The 25,876-nt window shown below is 32.2% G+C and overlaps 1 protein-coding gene and 1 non-coding gene across 2 annotated transcripts; both read left to right on the forward strand.

The window, feature by feature from the left end:
• Positions 1-313: 313 nt before the first annotated feature.
• On the forward strand, positions 314-2,299 carry LOC123220370 (protein ECERIFERUM 26-like). The gene is made up of 2 exons (XM_044642573.1): positions 314-818; positions 1,251-2,299. The coding sequence occupies exons 1-2, from the start codon at positions 390-392 to the stop codon at positions 2,142-2,144; spliced, it is 1,323 nt and encodes a 440-aa protein (XP_044498508.1). The 5' UTR covers positions 314-389; the 3' UTR covers positions 2,145-2,299.
• Positions 2,300-14,873: 12,574 nt separating this feature from the next.
• On the forward strand, positions 14,874-14,980 carry LOC123222228. Its single transcript, XR_006503552.1, has one exon. It is a non-coding gene; the product is annotated as a small nucleolar RNA R71 (small nucleolar RNA).
• The last annotated feature ends 10,896 nt before the right edge of the window (positions 14,981-25,876 follow it).

Raw genomic sequence — 25,876 nt, forward strand, 5'->3', positions numbered from 1 at the left:
GCCAAGTGTTCTTGTGGTGGGAAGCCATCAATTCGTATTATATAATTTATCTAAAAAAATTTTCTGTGTAAAGTATCATTACTTAAAGTTATATCGTGATAAAATTCATTAGGCAAAAAATTATTTGTGAAGTAGACTGAGATTATGACACATTGATTACGTCGACAAAGTCGGTGAAATTTAATGCAAAACTGATGTCCCTAACTGTGCCTCCTTACAAAGCCAATAATAATGTCACGGATAAAGTCTCCCATTAAATATCCCTCCACCGCTCTTGAAAAGCACCTTTCCCCCTATAAAAATTTAACCTTAATATCTTCGATCAGTATGTACAACTAAACCATAACTTATACACTTTGCCCTGTTCCTTCTACCTAACCTACACCACCATGGTTTCTTCATTTGAACACACTTTGATAAAAAACATCAAGCTCTCATCCATCGGTCCTAGCAATGCTACCGGAACCGACGTTACTCATCAGCCGACTTCGATGGATTTAACCATGAAGCTTCACTATATTTTTGGAGTTTACATTTTCAGAAGCCAAGCAGTGCTAGGTTTAAGCGTTAAGCATATCAAGGAATCGATGTTCTTCTGGTTGAATGAGTACTATGTCACCTGTGGTCGCTTCCGGCGGACGGAAGCCGGCCGGCCGTATCTCAAGTGTAACGATTGCGGTATAAGATTCGTTGAAGCTCAGTGTGATAAAAGTGTTGATGAATGGCTTGAAATGAGAGATTGTTCTCTTGATCGACTCCTCGTTTATCATCAACCCATTGGACCGGAGATGTCGTTTTCCCCAACAGTTTACATACAGGTAAAAAAAAAAAAAAAGTAGATTTAGTTGGACCGTTTAAGAGCTTTACGGATGTCCCAAAGGATTTTTGATAATGGATAGGAAATTTATTGTTAGTTATTTTGTTATGAATTAAATGGTTTTTGGTTTAACGTCAATCAAAAACCTTATAACATTGATATCAAGTTACAATGAGAAATATAAAGCCGTTTTACTTTCAGAAGATAAAGTTCACATCTCATATGAGATGGATTAATTATATATTTGATTAATATTTTTATAAAATTTATAAATTAAAACAATCCAAACTCTATGACGAGTTTATTTATATGTTTCGAACTGGATCTAAAGCATCTCTTCTCAAAACAAAACCTTTGAAATATAACTAATAATAGAAATCAGTATCAATAAAATTCTCTCCCTTTTATATAATATTTTTGTTTGCGCATGCAGATTACATGGTTCAAGTGTGGGGGAATGTCGCTGGGCATAAGCTGGGCTCATATCCTTGGAGATATATTTTCGGTTTGTGATTTCATGAACAAATGGAACCCATTTATGACCATTTCTGAGGCCAGCACTCTACCCAATTCAACCAAATTACCTTCACCCATTACTGTCACACCAAAATCACAAATCTCATCACAACTATCGAATTCGGAAGACCCACTTTCCATTAAACGGGTCAACTCGGTTGGAGACCATTGGATCACTCCCAATAACTGCAAAATGGATTCATTTTCCTTCCATTTAACACCCACCCAAATATCTCTTCTACAGTCGAAAATATCAGGTACAATTCCAATTTTTGAGTCCCTATGTGCCATCATTTGGAAATGTGTTGCCCAAATAAGAGATGGATCAGGCCCAAACAAAGTTACAATATGCAAAAAAGATCCTCACAATTGGAAGCTTTCTGGGCAGCTTAGCAATAGTCAGATCATAAGTTGTGCTGAGGCAAATTTTCCCATTAAGGATGCAAATTTAGAAAAATTGGCAGCAATTTTGGTTAAGGAAGGAAAGGATGAGAGGGGTGCGATCGAAGAAGCAATGGAAAGGGAAAATGGGGTGGGTGATTTTATTGTTTATGGGGCAAATTTAACATTTGTGAATATGGAAGAGGCTGATGTTTATGGATTGGAATTGAAGGCAGATTTTGTGAGTTTTGGAATTCAAGGTGTTGGGGATGAAGGATGTGTTGTGGTGATTCCAGAAGCAAAAGATTTTGACAAGGATGTTCAGAAATTGGGAAGATTTGTGACCATAACTCTACCAGAAGATGAAATGGCAAAGCTAAAGCCTGAGCTCAAAAAGAATGATTTTCTGCTTGAAACTAATTTTGAATGAGTATTGAATTGTTAACTAAAGCTATTCCTTGAATTTGTCTTTATGGTTATGGTTGAGTGTAATAATTAATTTGCCAATGTAATTTGGATTTGGATTTTGTTTAAGAATGTATATGAATTACAATAATTATGCATGCATGCAAATTTCAATCTCAATATGGCCTTCTACATGAGCTTTAACTATCCATCTTTCTATTTATCCATGCTATATTAATAAGATTTTGCTAGACGGATTAATTAATTCCTTAATTTGTAAGCTTTAATTCAGAATATAATTTAGCCACGCACAGAATATAGAACACCAAATTTCTTAATTAAATTGAATACAAAATCAAAAATTAAGGACATTGAATAACCTGTTTGAGTCATGTCTTTAAACTAAAGATCTTTAGAAACCATTTGAAACTTAAAAATACATTATGACAAATCTTCTGCTCCAAAAATCTCTCTATGATGGTTTTGAATAGATAAGCATATTAAAATTAGGTTTTGGAGTGGGAACCTAACTAATTTATAAGAGATTACTTGGACTTTCCCATTAAAGGTCTAATAACCGAAAGCCCACACTAAACTACCCACCCAGATTGATAACTTTTAAGTGTATTAAACATATCTTTATAGATCACTCAAGCTCATCTATAAACTAGCATTGGACTATTCAATTACCGGATTTTATGAAATCAAAATATAATTAATGTTAGCTCATAGAAGAAATTTCTAACATTCTCCCACTTGGGCAACATTAATTATTTTTTATTTTATTTTAAGAAAAATAAAACAATTTTAACTTTCAGATAATCAACAATTTTAACTTTAAGTGGCCACTATTTTATAAAACAAAATAGTTCAAAGATAAATTACACAAAATCGTCCAGTTGATATGATCATCAATAACGAACCAAGACATTACTTATGTACTATATCGACACAAGATCATTCTTAATTACAATTACTAATTATCAAATCAATACGGATCAAATTGAGAAGTGTGGCAGAATAGCACTTAATAAGGTGATCATAAGCAGTGTTATATCTCTGTCAATTTTCTTTATGATTTCTCTCTAACCTTAATATTTCAAAAGAAACAAGAGAAATCTCTTTGCTTCCAATGAAGTCTATGTGCTTCAATTTTGCTCGAGACTTATGAAACATACCCATACAACTATCATTCTCAAAAGAAACTTTATCTTGAGACACATTTTGTAGCTTAACCTTATACATATACATATATCTATGCACAAATAAATATATAATCAAGCATCCATACAATAAGTTTTGCAAAACTCATAATTATAATAAATCATCCAATCTAAAATAATGTCATAAAGTCAAGCAGAAAATAACCAAAACTTACTTTAAGACTCCCACTAACCTAAGGCATCAAAAGATTCTAACGCACCCATATTCATTATGTGACCTTTAAAAACAATAGGTCTGAGTCCTTTGGTTAGGGGATTAGCCAACATCGCACTAGTACTAATATGCTCTACCATGATGTCAATGTCTTTACAAGGTCCCTGACTGTAAGATATTTTATCTCTATATGTTTTGACTTGCTACTGACTTTATTGTTCTTGCAAAAGAACACAATTGCATAATTATCATAGTAGATTACAAGTGGTCTAGAAATGGAGTCAACCACTTAAAGCTTAAAGATATAATTCTTTAACCACGTGGCATGGGTAGATGCCCCATAGCAACCAATGAATTCTACATACATGGTTGAAGATGCTACTAATGTCTGCTTGACATTTTTTCAGGATATGGCCCCACTTGTAAGTATAAAGAAGTACCTTGAAATAGATTTGAAATCACTAGGACATCCATTGAAGTTTGAATTAGAATATCCCACTACCTCAAAAGTTTCCATTCTTTCGTACACAAGCATAAAATCTTTAGTCCTCTACAAATATCTCATAATTTTCGTTGTTGCTACCCAATGATTAAAGCCAAGATGAGCAACATATTGACTAAGAACATTCACAACAAAAACTATGTTAAGTCTCGTACACACTTGGGCATACATCAGACTCTCAATCATACTAGCATATGGTTTATCTTTCATGAATGTGCTTTCAATATCATTTTGAGGACACTAATTGTTACTAAACCTATCTCCTTTTATAATAGGTACATCACTAGCTCTACAATCTTGCATTTGGAATCTCTTAAAAACATGTTTAATATATGCCTTTTAAGATAAGTTGAGCAAACCACGATTTCTATCTCAGTGGATTTTAATGTGAAGAACAAAAGAAGCTTTCCTAAGATCTTTCATGTCAAAAGCTTTAGACAGAAATTGTTTAGTCTCATAAAGCATATTGTGATCACTGCTTGCAAGCAGAATGTCATCAACATAGAGTACCAAGAAAATGAACTTGCTTCTATTAATCTTCATATATGCACATTGATCAAATTTATTTTCAGTAAAGCCATGTAAGGTCACAATCTCACCAAACTTAAGATACAATTGCCGAGAAACGTGTTTTAAACCACAGATAAACTTTTTAAGTCTACATACCATAAGTTATTTTCTTTCAACCATAAAACTATCTGGTTATTTCATATACACCTCTTTATTAAGATTGCCATTAAGGAAAGTTATCTTTACATCTATTTGATGAAGCTCCAAATCAAAATGTGCTACTAAAGCCACTATGATTCTGAATGAATCCTTTGAGGATATAAGTGAAAATGTCTCATTAAAGTCAATCTCTTCCTTCTGAGTAAACCCTTTTGCAACCAATCTTGTTTTGAATCTGTTTATCTTTCCCTTAGAATCTTTCTTAGTTTTAAAGACTCATTTACAACCAATAGGCTTGAAACCTTCAAGTAGCTCCACAAGATCCCAAACCTTATTTTCTTTCATGTATTGCATCTTATCTCCTATAACTTTGATCCATATGTCTGCATTTAAGCTTTTAATTACTTTAGGGAATGAAACTAGATTAGCCATATCTCCAATATTTATACTCATTTTTATCCAAATAAACATAGATAATTGAAATGGCAACCTTCCTTTGTCTTGTTGATCTCTTAAAAGGTACCTCAACTATAGGATCTTGAGTTATATTTTCAGAAATTTCAGTTTATGGTGCAAAGGTTTCTTAAGCTTCAATTATTCCTCTTCAGATAGAATCATTTATCCCAAAGGAATAAGGCAGACGAAATGTTACAACTTGTTTATGATCCTTGACAAGGGAACCAACAATAACAGGAATCTTAGTAAAAACTGAAGCATCCTGAACATTAAATTCAAGGAACTTAATAGTTTGAGACTCATTATCCTTGTGTCGTGAAAAGGACAATAAAACATGTATCCCTTAGAGTGAGATAGGTATCTAACAAAGTAACACCTGATGGAGTGAGGATCATGCTTTTTCTCAATAGAATTATAAATCTTAACCTTAGCAGGGCAACCCCAAACTCAAAAATGGTTAAGGCTAGGCTTTCTACTAGTCTATAACTTAAAAAGTGTTATAAGAATTGACTTACTAGGAACTCTATTCAAAATGTATAAGGTCGTTTTGATTGACTCTCCCCAAAGGTATTTAGGCAAATTAATCTTACTCGTTATGCTCTTTACCATATCCATAAGTGTGCAGTTACACCTTTTTGCCACACTATTTTGATCAAGACTTTCAGGCATGGTGTATTAAGTAACAATACCACATTCTTGTAAGTATTTGGTGAACTAACTCATATGTTGACCTGAATCTCCATGTCTTCTATAGTACTCAACCCCTCAGTCAAAACTTACTACTTTAATAATTTTCTCCAATTGTTTTTCCACTTCAGTTTTGAAGACTGTAAATTTTTCCAAAGCACCAGAATTTTCTTTAATCAAATAAAGAAAACCATAACGAGAAAAATCATCAATAAAAGTAATAAAATATTAGCAACCACAAATTGTAGTAGAGTAGAGCCCACTAATATTAGTGTGAATCACTTCTAATAAATCTGAACTACAAGTTATCCCCTTCTTTTTAGTCTTGGCTAAATTTCCTCTAGCAATTAACATAAGCCTTTACATACTCAAAATTTAATGGAGAATAATATTATCTTTTATTAGTCTTTCAAGCATTTCTTTAAAGATATGCCCAAGCCTTTTATACCACAATAAAAAGGATTTTTCATTAATCAAAAATCTTTTTCCTACATTATTTTCAACATTCATGGAAGCAAGAGTATTAGTTGGGGCTAAACACACACAATATAATCTATTATCCATAACACATTCACCAACAACTTTAGAATTTAAGGATAATGCAATTAAAGATTTTTCAAATTTAAAACAAAATTCACACTTATCCAAAGTCAAAACTGAAATCAAATTCCTTCTAAATGAAGGTACATAGAATATATTATTTCAAACTAACTCAAAACCACTTTTCAACCTAAAGCAAACAACTCTTATATATTTAACTTCAACTTCTGCATGGTTTCTAACTCTAAGTGCCTTCTCAGCCTCATTTAGTCTCCTTTTGCTTTTAAACCCCTGTAAAGCAAAAGTAACATGCACAGTTGCTCCATTATCAAGCCACTAAGAATTTAGGGATATATTAAAAAAATTAGATTCAAAGCACACAAGCTCAGTGGGTTACCTCACTTTTCTAGCTAAAACTTATATTTCATACAATTCTTTTTCATATGGCATTTTTTTCTTGCAAAAAAAGCACTTACCAAGAGTTTTCTCCTTTATTGCATTTGTATTTTTCTGACCTTAACCATGCCTTTTATTCTAATCATTTTCAGAAGTAGTGGGATTGAACTTGCGTTTTTTATACTTTTTCTTACCATGATCATCCTTACAATGAGAGATAAAAAGAACCACATCACTTTTTCCCTCTATATTTTACATTTTTCAACAACACACTTAGTGATCAGGCTATCCAAGCTCTAAGTTCCTTTTGTGGTGTTATAAGTTGTCTTAAGCTGGGAAAAGGTTTGAGGTAGGGTAGCTAGGGTCTGATGAATAATAAACACATCAAGTAAAGAGATTTTATGATTCTTGAGTTTGTCCTCGATATGAACAAGCTTCAATATATAGTCTCTAACACCTTCAGACTCTGTGTATCTCATACTAATTAACTCAATAACAAGAGATAAAGCTTCAGCATTGTTAGAGAGTTGAAAACACTTTCCTATAACAATGAAGAATTCCTTGGCAGTCTCATCAACTAGTAGCCTATTGAAAAGACGTTCAACCAAAGTCTTTTTCATAGCCATCATGCATAAATGATTTGACCTCTTTTGCTTAGCAAATAAATCCTTTTCTTTAATGGTACTCATTTCAATAGTTTCAACTAGCTTATTCTGAACAAATGTTATATCCCAATTACCCATAGCCATAACAAATTCAATATCTTGCTTCCATTGCTTGAAATTGCTTCCAATTAGGACTTCAATAGTATCATTACTATTGTTCATAGAAATGGAGACTAAAAAAGATAATGCAACAAATTAAAACCACGAGCAACAATTAATTGAAATAGCTTTAAAATAAACAATGAAACTTGATAAGCTACACCTTATGGGGATTCCTCAAGCATCATTATCAACTCACCTTTAGGCAAAGAAAATGACATGTAATAAGGGTCCCAAACATAAGGTTATATATAAACTTTATGAGGACTTTTAGAACATAATAATATCACCTTTGGGTAGATACATTTTCTAAATCATAGTTTATCCTCTTCTTGATAGGATAAGAACTTTATAAGGACATTTAGAACATAAGATGTTAAAAAAAAATATCACCTTTGACAGATATATTTTCTAGATCATAATTCATCCTCCAATTTATGAGACCAGTTGATTTTTGTAATTAACCGTATGTTTTCATTAGATTTAATACACACAATAACAACTTTTGAGTAGGAAATTATGTGCATTAAAATTACTGATTGTATCATTCCTGAAGAGAACTCGTATATTATTCCCTGATACAAAGTTATGTTGTTGCAATTTAAGATTTTATGAGATCTAATACCTTATAACCTCTGCCAATCTTTCCCTAAGTTTGTTGCATCTAATTTTGTAAATAATAATTGATAAATTTTACCCAGAATATTTGAATTTTAACAATTTTAAGCCTTAAGAGAGTAAAACATGCCAACACAACAAGTAATCAATATTACATAGGCCTCCACAATCCAGGGAAAACCTTTCATGCGCCGCCAGAATGAATGATGCATCGAGATGCATTTTCACCCTGCTAGGATGTGTTGGCACTTGCTCAGACATGCAATCACGCGTATAGTACCCCACACTCTCTTGGGTCGGGTTGACCCATCTGTTACTCAAGTCAAATAACCCGATTTAACCAAATTTGGTCAATTGGGTTAGTTAACCCTATGGATCAGGTAATTGGGTTAGGAAAACCTAAGTTCAACCCGTAAGCAGGAGACCTTAGCCATCTATTTCTTGATTTGTGTTGCCTGAATTTGCCACAATAGGCACTAGAAGGATCCTTAAAGAGGTCAGATAACTTTATTATCACTTTTTCAGCATCATGGAATACATCGATGATTTTATTTGGTCATGATTGCAGAGTAGCGCTTTAGTCCAAGGTTAAAATTGGAAGATCTAACATGGGAAATGGTAATCGGTAATGATCTAGTCATAGAAAAAGATCACCATGGTTGCCATGGCTCACAACAGCAGTGAATGAGGTGGTGCCATCGCTGACGTGCACTATTACCAATTATAGGTTTTATTCTATACATGTATATTTTGATCAAAATAATAATAATTAAACAAAAAGTAATAATTAACTTTAAATTGAATATAAGATCAACCCTAATTTTAATTCTCATAAAATCTAGATTTTATATTTATGTCGATTCACTCTAATACCACATGTAAGTTGGTACGTGCTGTCGTTGACACCCAAATTAAATCCTAAATTCCTGTAACAAAAATGTAGTAAAGGAAAGTAGGGATCGATCCCTCGAAGAGCCTTGATTAGTACGTCTACAAATAATCGAAACAAAGAAATAAAAGGGGGGTTTTGAACTGAATGCAAATTATAATGAAAACAATAAATAAAAATTCAGAAAAGTAATCTAAAAGGAATAAATTGATTTAACAAACCTTGGTCTTCGGTCACATCCACCATTGGAACTACGATCGATCATCGAAACAAAATATCAAATTAATTAATTGAATATTCGTTGCGGTATTAAATTTACCTGTCATTCCTTACGATTAGTTAACCAAAAACATGTATTCCAATTAACCCTTATTGAGTAATAATTAGGATACGATCTCGAATTTAATTAAACAATAGCATTACGAATTAGAAAGACCAACGAAGCAAGACAACACAAACGTACGACGTTGCATTTAATCCAGTTGATTATTTCCCTAGGATTTAAAGTTTCTGACGTAGCAAACGATAAACCTAGTTGCCACTTCGATTAGGTGGATTGAACAATTACGGATTCAACACCTAAACTAGCAATAGATTATATTAATTGATAAACTAATTGCGCATCTTAGAAATCAACCAACACAATCATGAAATATAATTCAGAAAGATAACCAATACTCAAATAATTAAAAGATGCATTAAAGAACAAAAATAAATCTCACAATCATTGTAGTTCCATGGTTTCAGATCCCTTCAACCAAGATAAATTCTTCAGCCACTGTAGAACATGTTTTGCTCTCTAATTCTCTTAATACAATGGATGATCTAACTCAAATAAAAACATAAGATTATATATATATTATCTTCCTACTAAAAATCAGGAAATTGAATCCTAATCTCCTAATCCAATCAAGCAAAGTGATCCATATCTTCCCAAAAAGAAAGGAAAAGGAAAAGATATATATTTTTAATATAAATCCTTCTTCCAAAAATATCATTCCTTATTTAGCTCAATTACTCCTCTTTTCCAGCTGGTGATTATCCTTTTCCTAAGAAGCAAATCTTAATATTTTCTGGACTCTTGCAGCTGATCTGGGAGTTCAGATCTGCTTTCCGAATTCTGCTCTCTTCTTTCACGTGCCCACGCCTAGTCTGCATTACGAAAATTTCCAGTTTAATATATCTGCTCCAGTTTTTCCTCTTTTTGGCCCAACTTATTCCAAAATTGCTCAAAACTTCCTAAATGCAAAAAGATAAGTAATTCCATTAGATTAAATCAAATTTCCACACAACATAAGGGAATTATAAATCAAAATAGTAGCAATTAATGGTTCTATCAAATTCCCCCACACTTATCCTTTGCTCGTCCTCGAGTAAAACAAAAACAAAGCAAAAACAAAGCAAACACGAAAATGTTCCATCAATCTCTTTTCTCATGATACCAAAAAGTGCACACACCTTAAGATTCAACCCAACCAAGATTCAAGCATCAACACACATCATTATCAAACTTTACAAGGAAGTATACACAAAGACAAATCAAGATAATCGCATTCTAAAGCATGTATAAAGCTTTGGTGAATCATCCTCACGGTTATCACTCATATCACTCATGTGTTTAATGGTCCGGTGTTTCGCTCAAATTCTTCCAATGCAAACATTCTACCATAAGCTTGCCTATACACCAAATCTCCACCACTTAGATTATAAACATGCATAAATCAAAAGGACTTTATTTTAGGTTGTAATGGGGTTTTGGGTAAAGGTGAGGATTAATGGATACAAAATGTTAAAACCATGAATATTAACAAAACATTTAAACACACAAGGGGAACAAAAATGTAAAGCTAAAGCCACCACATTCACCACATTTCTTTGCTAATTGCTATTGCCTTTCTCTTCTCTCTTTTTCAACTTCTTTTTTTTTTTTTCTTTCTTTCTTTTTTTTTCTTTTCTGTCTTTTTCTTTTTTTTTTTTTCTTTTCTTTTTTTTTAGCATTTTTTTTTTCTTTTTCTTTATTTTTTTTTCTTGAATAACTGAGAGAATTGGGTAGCAAAGATAACAACATAAGGCAATTTCAATAGCACTCTCCATGCCAACTTCTTTTCATCATCTCTTCTTATACAATTAAGTTCCCTTTTCCCCCACACTTAAATTTCTCAAGATAACAAATTCACCAAGCAACAAATTTAAGTTTAAATGTCTTGCTCATTTTCATGGTTGGGTGAGGATTTTTACTTGAAGGCTTGGGTTTGTAATATGGTTTTAGCACAAAGAATCAAGGGCTTTGTAAGGCTCAATGGGCTAACTATGGAAATTTAAAATAGGTTGGCTTTTTAAGCTAAAGGGTTTAAACAAGAATGCCTTTATCATTTTCATGCATGCATATTTCAATGTGGTCTCAAAACGGTTCAAAGCAAGTTCTAGAGATATATTCACATGGAAGCATATCACTCATCAAAGAAAACATAGATTGATTTGAATGTTTCAATCTTTTTTCGGCTCAAAACTCACGGGATAAATAAATTCACCTCAACTTCAAACAAACTCGAGCACTCAATTATCAAAATTTGTTTAAATGCATACCCCTAATTAATTTAACAAATCAGTGTGTATAATGCTCTCCTATTGAATCGGCTAAATTCCAAGGCATGCATACAAATTAATTCATTCAAAGTGAGATTAATGGAACTGTTTAGCTGACTAACAACAGGGGAGGACACACTAGCTGCCATAAAAATCAAACTTTATCCAGCAAGGAGCAGCAACATAGACGAAACAAAGCAGAAAATTTAGGCATAATAGAATAAGCATAACACAAAGAAGACAGAAAAAAAAAAAAACTGACAGAGAAACAAAACAAAATAAAAGCAGAACAAAGAAGAATATAGCAGAGAAGAATAAAACAAGTAAATAAAACAGAGCAGGAAAAAAATAAAATAAGACAGAATAGTACACAACAGAAAAATAAACAGCAGAAAATTAAAACACAAATAAACCCTCCCCCACACTTAAACCAAACATTGTCCTCAATGTTGAAGCAAAATAAAATAATAATAAAACTGAAATTTAAAAGAAAAAGGAAGAAGAAACTTCTCTGGTTTTGTGGAGAAGGAAGAACAATTTGAATTATGGAGATGGTGGAGATGGCGGCGTGAATCGTCAGAATTGGACAACAGCTCTGGTGTGGATGGTCTCCGATGGCTGGATTTTGCTGCTCGATGATGCTGAGAACGGGTTCGGACCATGGTGTTCGAAATGGAGGAAAGGGGGCTGCTAGGGTTACGTTTTAGGTGGAGAGGAATTTTGGAGGCATGTGTTTATTGATTATGTCTCTGGAAGCAATTAACCCAGCCCTTTTAATCACACAAATTCATATGGCCCCCTTGGTTTCAAGCAAATATCAAAGCCAAAAGTTGGACTTTTGACAGAAATATATAACCCAGCTCCAGATTACCAAACTACAGATTCCTCCCCACGTGAACATTTACAGAAGGCTAATTGAGACTGGCAAGAGGAAGAAGACGATTGAACAGTAACCTGAAAATAAAATAAAATAAACCCAATAAAAAAAATCATAAAATAATTGCTAATTAACTATCTAAACCTACTAAAACCGAAATTTAAAACGAAAGATTGAACACATAAACCGAAATTAACGCAATTGTTGAGAAAATTAAAATTGAAACATTAATCAAAATTAAGATTGAAAACTTGGGTTGCCTCCCAAGTAGCGCCTTTGTTTACAGTCGTTGGCTCGACGTAATGCCTTCATTTATTTATCCGGGATCTTTCAACTCCACTTCTCTGATGTTTTCAGCTAGCATTCCTTTGTAAAACAGTTTGAGTCTATGGCCATTAACTTGAAATACTTTTGATGTCGCTACACTTTGAATCTCTAGCTTTTTCGGAATTTGCACCAGTTTCTCTTCTTGCTGCTCATTTAACTTGCTGGAAATGATCACTGGTAAGATTTTCCCATCTCCTAGGTACACATATTTAAGGTGATTTGGAAGAGGTTTCAGCTCCAGCTCTGGTACCTGCAAAATAGAAGGTAACAATTTTTCATTAGGCACTGACAGCTCAATATAAAATAAATTACCTGTATTTTTCAGCTCTCTGAATTCATTCATCTTTGTCCCTGCATTCTGCACATATGAAATTAATTTAAATTCATCTCTTTCTTTCAAAATATTTTTATGGTTAGCCACATTTAATTCATCATCACCATCAAGTATATCCTACGCTAGAGAATCAATTAAATCAACTGAATACAAAGAAAAATCCACATTAGAATATTTCATAGCATCATAAATATTAAATTGGACAGCTTCACCATCAAACTCCATGGTCAGTGTGCCTTTGTGAACATCGATTTTCGTTTTAGCTGTTTTCAGAAAGGGTCTTCCTAGCAAAATAGGTGCAGATTGGTCATTATTTTCCATGTCAAGAACATAAAAATCAGCTGGAAAAATTAATTTATCATTAACCTGAACAAGAACATCTTCAATTAACCCCTTAGGATATACATTTGATTTATCGGCCAACTGAATAACTGTGCCAGTTTTTTCTAAAGGTCCAAGATTAAGAGCAGAATAAATAGAATATGACATTACATTAATAGATGCTCCTAAATCTAACATGACTTTTTCAATTTTTGTGCCTCCTATTGTGCAAGGGATGCAAAACATACCTGGATCTTTGCATTTTTCAGGAAGATTTTTGCGAATTATGGCTGAAACATTTTCTCCTACCTTGATTTTTTCATACCTTTTGAGTTTTTGCTTTCTTTTCAATGTACACAGCTCTTTCAAAAATTTAGCATATTGAGGCACTTGTTTTATTGCATCAAACAGTGGAATATTGACTTCACACTCTCGAAAGGTCTCATATAAATCCGCATTGCTTTCGCATTTCAGTTTTAAAGCTTCAGGAAAAGGAGGAACAGGTTTGTATTTGCTGAAAGGAGGATATTTACCTGTCACTACCTTTTCGGAAAAATTATTTTCTGCTGCCAATTTTTCTCTATTTTCTGTTGGCTGTGTTGGTGCAAGTTGTGTTTTAATTGGCATCTCCAACTCCTTTCCACTCCTAAACATTATGGCACTAACATTCTCCTTTGGGTTCATCACAGTTTGTGACGGCAGTTTGCTTGAATTTTGTGCTTCCAGCCTATTGATTGCAGTAGCCATCTGGCTCATTTGATTTTCCAGATTTTGAATGTTGGTTCTGGTTTCCTGCTGAAATTTCATAGTGTTAGTAGCCAAACTTTTAACAATATCTTCAAGAGATGTACCTGAATTAGAATTTTGAGTTGGTTGCTGTTGTCTAGGAATATAATGCTGTTGGTATGGCTGAAAATTATTTGAAGGCTGATCCACATGTGCATTCCCATAACGAAAATTAGGATGATCTCTCCAACCTGAATTGTAAGTATTCGACTAGAGATTAAAATTATGATTTCACTGCTGCTGTCCTAAAAATCCGCCCACTGCATTAGCATGTTCAGAGCAGTCCTCCTGAAGTGTTGGGCACATATCAGTTGGATGTCCTCCTATCGAACAGATTCCGCAAACTTTCGCTGTCTCTGTTTTTCCTACAGTCATTTGACGTACAAGAGTAGTTAGATCATCAAGTCGTCTTTCAAGAGAAGATACATTTACCTCATTGAAGCGCCGAGACAAATGGTCTAATCTATTTCCAAATTGTTGTGAATTTGATGCCATATTTGCAATTAAATTCCAGGCTGCTTCAGGTGTTTTGTCAGCCAATGCTCCACCACTTGCCGCATCAATCATATTTCTCTCATTCGATAGAAGTCCTTCATAGAAATATTGAATAAGCAGCTGGTCACTAATTTGGTGATGTGGACAGCTCGCACAGAGTTTTTTAAAGCGCTCCCAATATTCGTATAAAGACTCTCCACTTTGCTGCCTAATGCCACAAATTTCTTTCCTTATGCTGGCTGCTCTTGATGCTGGAAAAAATTTCTGCAGAAATAATCTTTTCATCTCATGCCAAGTAGTGATACTTCCAGCAGGTAGATAATACAACCAATCTTACGCATCATCTTTCAAAGAAAACGGAAAAGCCCTTATCTTGATTTGTTCTTCGGTTACTCCATTCGATTTCATTCCGGTGCACACTACATGAAATTCTTTTAAATGTTTATGAGGATCTTCACCTGCAGAGCCACGAAAAATAGGTAAAAGATGAATTAGTCCAGATTTTAATTCGAAGGTAGTATTAACATCTAAATTCGGAAAAGTAATGCAGTGTGGTTATTGATTTAAATCTGGAGCAGCGAGCTCCCTTAAGTCTGATTTTCAGCCATGTTTTCCTCTGTTTCGTGAACTGATTTGTGTGCTTGCAGTCTCCTTTTCGCTTCTTTTCTCAGCCCTTTTGCAGTCTTTTCAATTTCTGGATCAAACTGTAAACTAGCTTGTTTCAAAGATCGCGTAACGAACATACAAATTAAAAACTCCCCGGCAACGGCGCCAAAATTTGGTACGTGCTGTCGTTGACACCCAAATTAAATCCTAAATTCCTGTAACAAAAATGTAGTAAAGGAAAGTAGGGATCGATCCCTCGAAGAGCCTTGATTAGTACATCGTTACAAATAATCGAAACAAAGAAATAAAAGGGGGGTTTTGAACTGAATGCAAATTATAATGAAAACAATAAATAAAAATTCAGAAAAGTAATCTAAAAGGAATAAATTGATTTAACAAACCTTGGTCTTCGGTCACATCCACCATTGGAACTACGATCGATCATCGAAACAAAATATCAAATTAATTAATTGAATATTCGTTGTGGTATTAAATTTACCTGTCATTCCTTACGATTAGTTAACCAAAAACATGTATTCCAATTAACCCTCATTGAGTAATAATTAGGATACGATCTCGAATTTAATTAAACAATAGCATTACGAATTAGAAAGACCAACGAAGCAAGACAACACAAACGTACGACGTTGCATTTAATCCAGTTGATTATTTCCCTAGGATTTAAAGTTTCTGACGCAGCAAACGATAAACCTAGTTGCCACTTCGATTAGGTGGATTGAACAATTACGGATTCAACACCTAAACTAGCAATAGATTATATTAATTGATAAACTAATTGCGCATCTTAGAAATCAACCAACACAATCATGAAATATAATTCAGAAAGATAACCAATACTCAAATAATTAAAAGATGCATTAAAGAACAAAAATAAATCTCACAATCATTGTAGTTCCATGGTTTCAGATCCCTTCAACCAAGATAAATTCTTCAGCCACTGTAGAACATGTTTTGCTCTCTAATTCTCTTAATACAATGGATGATCTAACTCAAATAAAAACATAAGATTATATATATATTATCTTCCTACTAAAAATCAGGAAATTGAATCCTAATCTCCTAATCCAATCAAGCAAAGTGATCCATATCTTCCCAAAAAGAAAGGAAAAGGAAAAGATATATATTTTTAATATAAATCCTTCTTCCAAAAATATCATTCCTTATTTAGCTCAATTACTCCTCTTTTCCAGCTGGTGATTATCCTTTTCCTAAGAAGCAAATCTTAATATTTTCTGGACTCTTGCAGCTGATCTGGGAGTTCAGATCTGCTTTCCGAATTCTGCTCTCTTCTTTCACGTGCCCACGCCTAGTCTGCATTACGAAAATTTCCAGTTTAATATATCTGCTCCAGTTTTTCCTCTTTTTGGCCCAACTTATTCCAAAATTGCTCAAAACTTCTTAAATGCAAAAAGATAAGTAATTCCATTAGATTAAATCAAATTTCCACACAACATAAGGGAATTATAAATCAAAATAGTAGCAATTAATGGTTCTATCATAAGTGTTAATTCAAAATATAATCTAACCATGCACAAAATATATAACACTGAATTTTTTTAATTAAATTGAATATAGAATAAAAAAATAGGGATATAGAAAAACCTAGTTGAGTCATGTCTCTGAAATCAAAGATCTTCAAAAACCACCTGAAACTTGAAAATATGTTATGACAGGTCTTCTGCTCTAGAAACCTCTCTATGACAACTTTGAATGGGTAAGTGTATCAAAATTAGGTTTTGGAATGGGAATTATAACTTTTAAGTGTATTGAGTATGCTTTTATTGATCACTCAAGCCCATCCGTAAATGACATTAGACTATTCAATTATCTGATTTTCTAGAATCAAAATATAATTAATTTTAGCTCATATAAGAAATTTCTAACATAAATAGCCAAAAATGACATTAGACTACCCTATTGCTAGTCATGAATGACCATTCACTTTTGAGTGAATATGCTTTTATGGCTTACAAAAACTTTATTCCAGGCATGGAGTAGTCATTCATACCTGAGGAATAGTTGTCCATGGCATCGGGAAGCCTAAAAAAGTTCACTATTTTAAACAAAGTTAAGTAAACATGCATGCGCACTGCTTGTCGTTTATCAACGTTGGAAAAGACATCACAAATGACTACTCATCAAATATGAAAGGTCATGTATAAGGTTGATAGATGAAAAACCCTTATAACTTAGGAATGACTAGGATGAGGACAAATGGTCATTAATTGAGAATTGATAGATGTCTATTCACTAGATCATGGATGCTTGTTCATCGCATATAAGAAATGAACAATTATTCACCATATATGAATAGGTATGTGTAGAGTAAATTGAAATGATATGTGACATAAGTCCTCAGAACTCTAATGGTATAACAATATATCTATATTATCATATACTACTTCAAGAGTCTAAGATGTAGAGTAACAAAGGTGAAAGGGTAACAAGCTCATAACTAGGTAAGCTCGAGTTAGCATGCATGCATAGTATGATCGTACCATAGTTAGCGATATGAGTTAAAAGTTGTTATAAAGGAGCACTTGTACGATACTCCTTACAATACCCACAATAGGGCATTGTTCGTAGTGAGACAACTAGTTCACATTAGAAGCTAATCACCCACAATAGAGTGTTATGAGTTATAGTAGACTTGAAATAGATCGTTGTCAATAGTGGTGTAAGGAGTAGATTGCATAGTTATGATACATACATGGCTAAAGTGTCAAATCCATGTTTTACCCTAGTATGATCGACAAATCAATGATTGATTAGTTCCAACTTAAGTATGCTTTCACCATATTGTGTAGGTTTATATAAGGTCAAGATGATTCAATAAAGGCTTGACTTGAGAATAAAGACATGAGGCAAATTAAAAGGTTTTAGTAGACACTAAGTTCAAATAATTAAGTCTGAGTTCATATCATTTAGGTTGAGTAATCAGCCTACTTGTGATGACTAGTTTTAGTGAACCAAATCTAGGAGAAAAAATAAGAATTATGAATTATATGTTGCTTGTTCTTACTTACTAAGTGTTTAGCACTCACATTTTCATATTTTGTTTGTTTTGCAGGAAACAGAATGGAGTGATAGTTATAGCACGCTTCCTATAATTGATTTTAATAAAGGGTATTTTTAATTATTAATTATTAAATTTATCTCTTTGTTTTTTTTTTTTTTCATGTAAATAAATGCTCTCATAGTCAATAGTAGTAATACTTCTATTTAGAAAGCAATAATTCTAAAAGGAGGTGTTACATTCACCTAGTATTACATGATATCCATTACTTTCCTCTTCTACAATTGTGTCCTTTTCCTAGTTGGATTAGTATTCCTGTTATGTGCATCTACTGCTTTCCTAATACGATTGGGAATCTATCATTTTCCTCTTTCTTAGGCATTTCTTTTTCTATTTTTCATTTATTTTCCTACAAAATAGAAAATAACGTTAAAATCATAAAATTACACAAAATAACATGAAAATTTAATCTTAAACCTAAATAATCTAACCTAAAATGCATCTAATCTACATACCTAGACCATGAAATGAACGTAAAAATTAAATGTAACATAATTCTGCTATCAAAGGCCACAAATCCCTACAATTATGCATGCTATAAAAGACAGACAAAATTTCCTCTCTTGTTACTTCTTTCTCCATACTAGAAGCTTGGTCACTCTAGATTTTCTTACTAATAATCTCCTCTACCCCATTTAAATTCCTTCTATTCACTTCCTTATTAAACAAATTGATAAAGTGGACAATGAGGATCTCTTTAATTCCACTATTGTTTTCTACCAAGGTGTTGTTGCCATCTTTTAAGCAATTGATGTCATTCCTATTTATTATTCCATGAGTTGCTATTTTTGAAATTTATGGATGAAATTATGATGGAAATGGCCATGCATGTTCATTAACATGGAAGCAAAATGTATGGTAAAAGGAAAAATCAATGACCCTTAAAATTAATGAAAGATTAGTTAGATTTTATAACTTCTCCAAGCTAATCTCACTACAACAAATTTCATAAAAGGTGATGAAAATTTTTGTCATAGGAAGTCAAAAATTCATCCCAAAAAGTCAATCATGATGAAAGATCAAAGTGTTAAAAGTTATGCATTACTAAAGGGTAATACCTACGAAAAAGGAAATCCTCCTTAATAATTAGTTATTGTGGATGAAATGATGTTTCATCATAATAGGGTACACATTTTGGGATGAAATTTTATGTCCGTGAATGAATTAAATTTCTTCCCAAATAACTATTTCATCAAAAAAAAAAACACATTGGTATGAAACTAAAAATATCCCTAAAAATAAATCTGAAGTTTTTGGGGACGAAATTAATATTTCATCCCTTGAAATTATCATTCTGGGACAAAATAAAATTGTCCATAAAATTATCATTCTAAGATGAAACTAAAAATGTCCTTAAAAATAATTTCTAAATTTTTAAAGATGAAATTATTATTTCATCCCCTAAAATAATCATTAGGAGACGAAATTAAAATTGTTTCTAAATATTTCATCCTTAAATTGAATATTTGTTGTAGTGTCTTTGATAGAGATGAAGTGGAGCAACACAAGCCAAACAATAGTGGCCTTTAGCCAAAACTAGAGAGAGAAAGAGAGGTGAGATAAGTTTTTTTTAAGCTAAAATGAGTTCATGTACATCAACATACATTAACATTTGCTTTATATAATAGTGGACCATATTGAAATTACATCATTTGCATGCCTCATTGTAAATATCTTAATCTACATAATAGTCATGCTTGTATATCTATATATACATTAGTCATCCAAGTTTTATCTCATAGACACCTTAACCTTTAAAATGTCATCTTTCTCATCCATGTAACACTTTATACATATTGTTACCTTTATTACCCTTAGAGGGTGTTTGCCATCCCAGGATAATCAATTCTCTGTCTCTCTAAAATACTTGATTTATTGGTATGATCATCTAAATTCACCATGGCGTAGTCTTAAGTCACCTTTGGATGAATCAAAAAACACGTCCGAAGACTCAACAACTACAATAAACATCTAGCAAAGTGTCATAGACACTAAACCACGATGAATACACACTTTATCGAACCTATTTTCTGATTGTGTGTTTCATGTAGGTAAGATTCTTTCGTTGTCAAAATTTGATCTAGTATAGGTTCATGGTCGATCAAAAACCTAGTCTCAACATTTCACCAAATTGTTGATCTATATGTTTAGAACATACCAATATGAACATCTTTCATATGACTTACATTAGACTTAGACCAGAGATTTAGTTTCTAATATTTATTGACATTCATGTAGAAACTTGAAACCAAATAATTACTGAGTCAGTAGATAGTCCAAATTTAATAACTTTGAGTCAATGAATCCCTTCTTGATCATCATTCATCTTCATCTATGAATAACATATAACCAACTTGGCTTTATCATATAGGATATGGCCGATTCCATATTTATGCACTATATGAATCATACATATCCGTATCAAATTCGACCATGATATCTTAGATCAAAGGAATACTTTATACATTAATAAAACCCTACAATAAGTTATTCACTACATTACAATATTCATGTGATTTATCCTAGTTGGTCACATTCAAAAAATAGTTCACTAATTGTTAATCAATACTAATGCCCTAGTGATATGACCGTTATTGTCACTCACACTAATATCATCTCATGATATTCAATGAAGTTATTAAATATGCTTACTATATGATATTATTATCCAAAAAATATCATATCCATGAGAAACAATTTGATAATCTTGTTTTACTAATTAAATGATTATTTGGATAGTTCATATATATATTTTATATTTGAACAAATAAAGGAAGCAGTTTATGTATATGAAAAAAATAATACTTCCTTTTGTTTTATAAATCATAAATATATATAAACAAAATGAAACAGTTGAAACTGATAACAAGAATGGTTCTTAAGGCATATACTAACATCTATCTCCTTCTTTTATCTAATGAATTCTAGATTTTTGCTTGGCAAGAGATTTTTCTGCCTTACTCAATTTTATGAACTTTCTTGCAACTTTCTTCTCCTTAATTGAAGCTCCTTATTCATAGGGTTTCTTTCCAATAACATTTCCACTCTTTTGAAAATATTTCAAAACTCCTTCTTATTGAGCTTCTTTAACTTCACTTTAAGATTCTTGAGTTTAGTGACATGAATATACATGGGGCTACCTATAACCTTTTTACTCCAAACCTTGTCAACTATTGACAAGAAATTCTCATGTTTAGTCCAAAAATTGAAGAATTTGAAAGGACTTCTCCTTCTAGACATATCTTCCCCCATTCAAACAATGTAAAAAAAGTGATCAAAAATAGGGGAAGTCTAAAAAGTGGCCTTAGAGCAAGGAAAATACCTTAACCAATCATCATTAATAAGATCATGGTTAAACTTGCACCATATCCTCCTCTCTCCTTCACTCCAAATATTCTAAGTGAAGAAACTTCCGCTATAACTAAGATCATTCGAACCCATATCAAAACAAACATTATTAAAGTTTTGTTATAATAATTAATGTAAGAGGAGCCTCCAAATTTCTCCAAATAGTAACGAGTTGCATTGAAGTCTCTAGCAAGGATCCAAGGCATGTCCAGATGATAATTAGCAAAATCAACAATATTTCTCCATATCCCTCTTCATCTATAAGGTCATTAAAGCCATTAACAAAAGAGCACATGAACTGAATTTGTTTCTCCAAGTACAAAATCTTATAATGGATATTTTTAGGGGAGGAGGAAATCACTTCCAGTTCCATAGAGAGGGTTCAACATTATCCAAATTCTACCATTTTCACATTGTTCAAAGTTGTGTCTAAAACACCAGCTTGTGTCTAACAACCTACTAGCACGACTAATATTATTCACCCTCATTCTAGTTTCTAGGAGACACAAAATATCCAAAATATTCCTTCATACCTAATGAATAACTTTTTTTATTTTCAGAGGGGAATTAAACCCTCTAACATTCCACACAACCAGTTTTAACATGATGAAGAGCTAAGGTACTTACCTGTTGGACCATGCAAAGAGGCACCTCTACCTTTCTTCTTTTTCCTCCTACCTCTACCAACATTTGAAGACTTAATTTCATCCATTGTAACCAATTTACCACACAATCTACAACTAAATAAAGGCAGTCTGAAAAATTACCTTCATCTTCAATACTCAAGAGTAGTCTGCTCAAAGCCGAGGATTCAATTATCCCTAATGAATTCATAAAAAATAGCCTATCTCCAGGAAGTAATTTTAAATTTTTAATTGTAATTGTTTCCACCCTTTTTTGAATTCTATACTATTTCAAATTGACCCAATTTTGACATGTAGTAATTTTAATTGTAACTATTTTGTGCCGACCTAGCCCACTTTTTGTCAAGTCTACTCAAAAGGTAGTAAGAAGGTTGGATCAAGCCTAGGCCCCTCTCTTTTTAGTCTGGTCTATTACTGTAGTAGGTCGTATCAGACTCATAAATTATCTGGACTATATTGCAAGCCTGAACTTTAGCCATTTAAAAAATCATAATAATAATATTTAAAATATAAAAAATTAAATATTTTTTATTAAAAAAAATTTAGACATATAAAAATGAGTTAAGTTCTTTAAATTAATCTCTCATGTGTGAGACAACCAAAATTTAAGTTTGGTTGAAACTTGATATTTGAATCTTTATTTTTAGTAAATGAAAGAAGTTGTTAAAATGTATCTTTTAGATATGGAACATATTTGCAAGTGTGCAAATTGCAAAAGTGTCCCACATCTAAAGAATACAATCTAACAACTTCCTTTACCCACCATATATAAAGGCTAAGTAAAGTATAAGTTTTAGCCAAACTCAAGTTTTGGTTATCCTGCATAGATAAGATTGATTATGAGAACTCAAGTCAACCCATTATAAGTAAGTTTTTTTTTAATCACAATTCAATTTTCTAGCATGTTTTCTTTTATTAGAAAACATAAGTTCAAGAAAAAATATTTAAGAAAAAAAATTATCTTTAATCAAATTAATAGCCACCCATTAAGGGTTTACAAAGGCATGACCCAAAATCTTGGGTTGTGTCATAGGCCTAAGAGTTTTAATGGGTTGGTTTAACCTATAAAATTTGTTACTATATGAACCTAGATCTAACATGACCCATTGGTAGTTTAGGCCATATCAAAGCCAATTCAACACAACCTATTGTCATGTTTAGTGTACATGTTGGAAAAATTTAAGCATGCCAAATCATATTCTGTAAAATTCTGCAAATTGAAAAAAGTACCTAGATTTGTTTTCTATTCATGTAGTTGGTTCAATTATGCTTTGAAGGTCTTATGTAAGTCATTTTTATGACCCTATTTACTCGAGTACTATAATCCTTGGGAGACATGGTCTTTGCGTATTTGTTTTCTATTCGTCTGTTGTCATAGGTGTCAAGCTAAGATAGCAACACCAGAAGTAAACATTGAATAATGGTAAAAAGTCAAAGGGTACCAAAATGATGTAAACCTCATAAAGTCTCACACAATGAGGGAATAAGGATTCATCCTCGGACCACTTCAAATGGTTGTCTTACTTATGAACACATGGAAAATGTGTGTTCTCCATTAATGTTATTACATCAACACTCTACAGATTTTAGTTCAGTCACTACATCCAGCACCTAACTTGAGTTTTTAATTGTCTTCATACTTGCAAGTATTTATTTATATTAATAACTCATATGTGACATTCACAAATTATTTGGATATAGGGAATCCAAATCAATCATTTTCAAATGTATCTATCTATGATTTCATCTTAATCGATCATCAAGGTGACACTTTAACTTCAACAAATCTTTTCTCAAGAAATTTGTCTTCCATTGACACATTTTCTTAGCACTACTTTTCTCAAGAATAATATCTCATCTTTGCTCGCTTTTTCAATGTCAAAGGTGATTATTCGTGTGAGTGAACCAGTGTCTAACTTATGTGATATTGTAATCTTGTTGAGATAAAAATATATGTATATAGTGAAAACCCAAGAATTTTGGGAAGCAAGTTCAAAACAAAATAAACTTAAATTCATGGTTTTTGGAGTAAGAAAATATAGTCAGAAATTAATTTGCATTTATCTAAATCATTTCACCAACTAGCATCTCAATAGCCAATCAATTGCAAATTCGATCCTTAATCACATAAATAGTAATTCACATAGCTTTTTAGATATATTAATATTTTCTTAACAACTTTTCAATGTTCTTTTAGGATTTGACTCATATCAACTAACTAGCCCGATAACAAAAACAAATATTTGGGCATGTATGCACCATAGCATAAATAATATATATGTTGACATTTGAACAGGTAATCATTGACATTTCTCTGTTTTCATCTTGAGCTTTGAGACATATCTCTTTGCTCAATAATTTGCCATTTGATGCAACAGTATCAACAGGTTCATAGCTTATCATATTGAATTATTCTAGAATATTTTGAAACATTATACTCTTATCACAAAGTCAAAAGTTTCTTTGAACAATCCCTCTAGATTTTAATTCCTAATATGTAATCTATTTACCCTCATCTTTCAAGACAAAAGCATGGACAACTATCTTTTGACGATCATCATTTACTTCAAATCATTTCAAGTTATGTACACATCATCATATAAAAAGATAGAATTGCAAATATATCATTAGACTTTATCACATAAACAAAGCGGTATTGTTTGATTATGATAAAGTCATAAGACTTTATAGCTTTATGAAATTTTAAGTACCATTACTTGAATGATTATTTTAAGTCATATAATATTCCATACTACAGTTCTGACCTATAATAATAAGATCTATATGTCGTTTCATATAGATTTTTTTGTCAAGTTCTCTTCTAAGAAAAGTTTTCTTAACTTTTACCTAATGAAATTCTAAATTCAATTACGTTACAGTAGTTAGAATCAAATAGATTGTAGCAAGTCTTGTAATTGGTGAAACCTTTTTATTCACAATTTATACCTTCTTATTAAGTATAACTATTCACCATAAGGTGAAATTGTACCTATTTATTGAGTCGTCCACCTTACAATTGATTTAGAGAATCTATTTGTTTCTAATAAGTTTTCAGTCTGGTGGTGAGTCAACCAAACTCTAGACTTTATTTGTTTCTATGTATTTTATCTCTTATTCCATTGTATCTTAACATTTTTCCTTATCAAAGGATAAGACAACTTTTTTTAAGTTTTTAGGTTCTTCATCATCTTGGGAAGTGGTTATAAAAATCTTGTTTTCAATTTTAAAAAGTTACTAAGGTACTTTCAAATATCCACTCTTACGTAATTGAGGATTATCTCTTTTACTATTCGAAATAGATTAAAGTTTAATCTCAATGCTCTCACTAGGTTGAGATAGATAAACAAGTAATTAAGAATCATTATTTCTATTATCCAAAATAAGTTGGAGCTTAATCGCATTTACTCCCATTGTTTGGAACAAGTATAAACATTATCT

Source organism: Mangifera indica, chromosome 7 (genome assembly GCF_011075055.1).
Source record: "Mangifera indica cultivar Alphonso chromosome 7, CATAS_Mindica_2.1, whole genome shotgun sequence".
NCBI classification, from domain to species: Eukaryota; Viridiplantae; Streptophyta; class Magnoliopsida; order Sapindales; family Anacardiaceae; genus Mangifera; species Mangifera indica.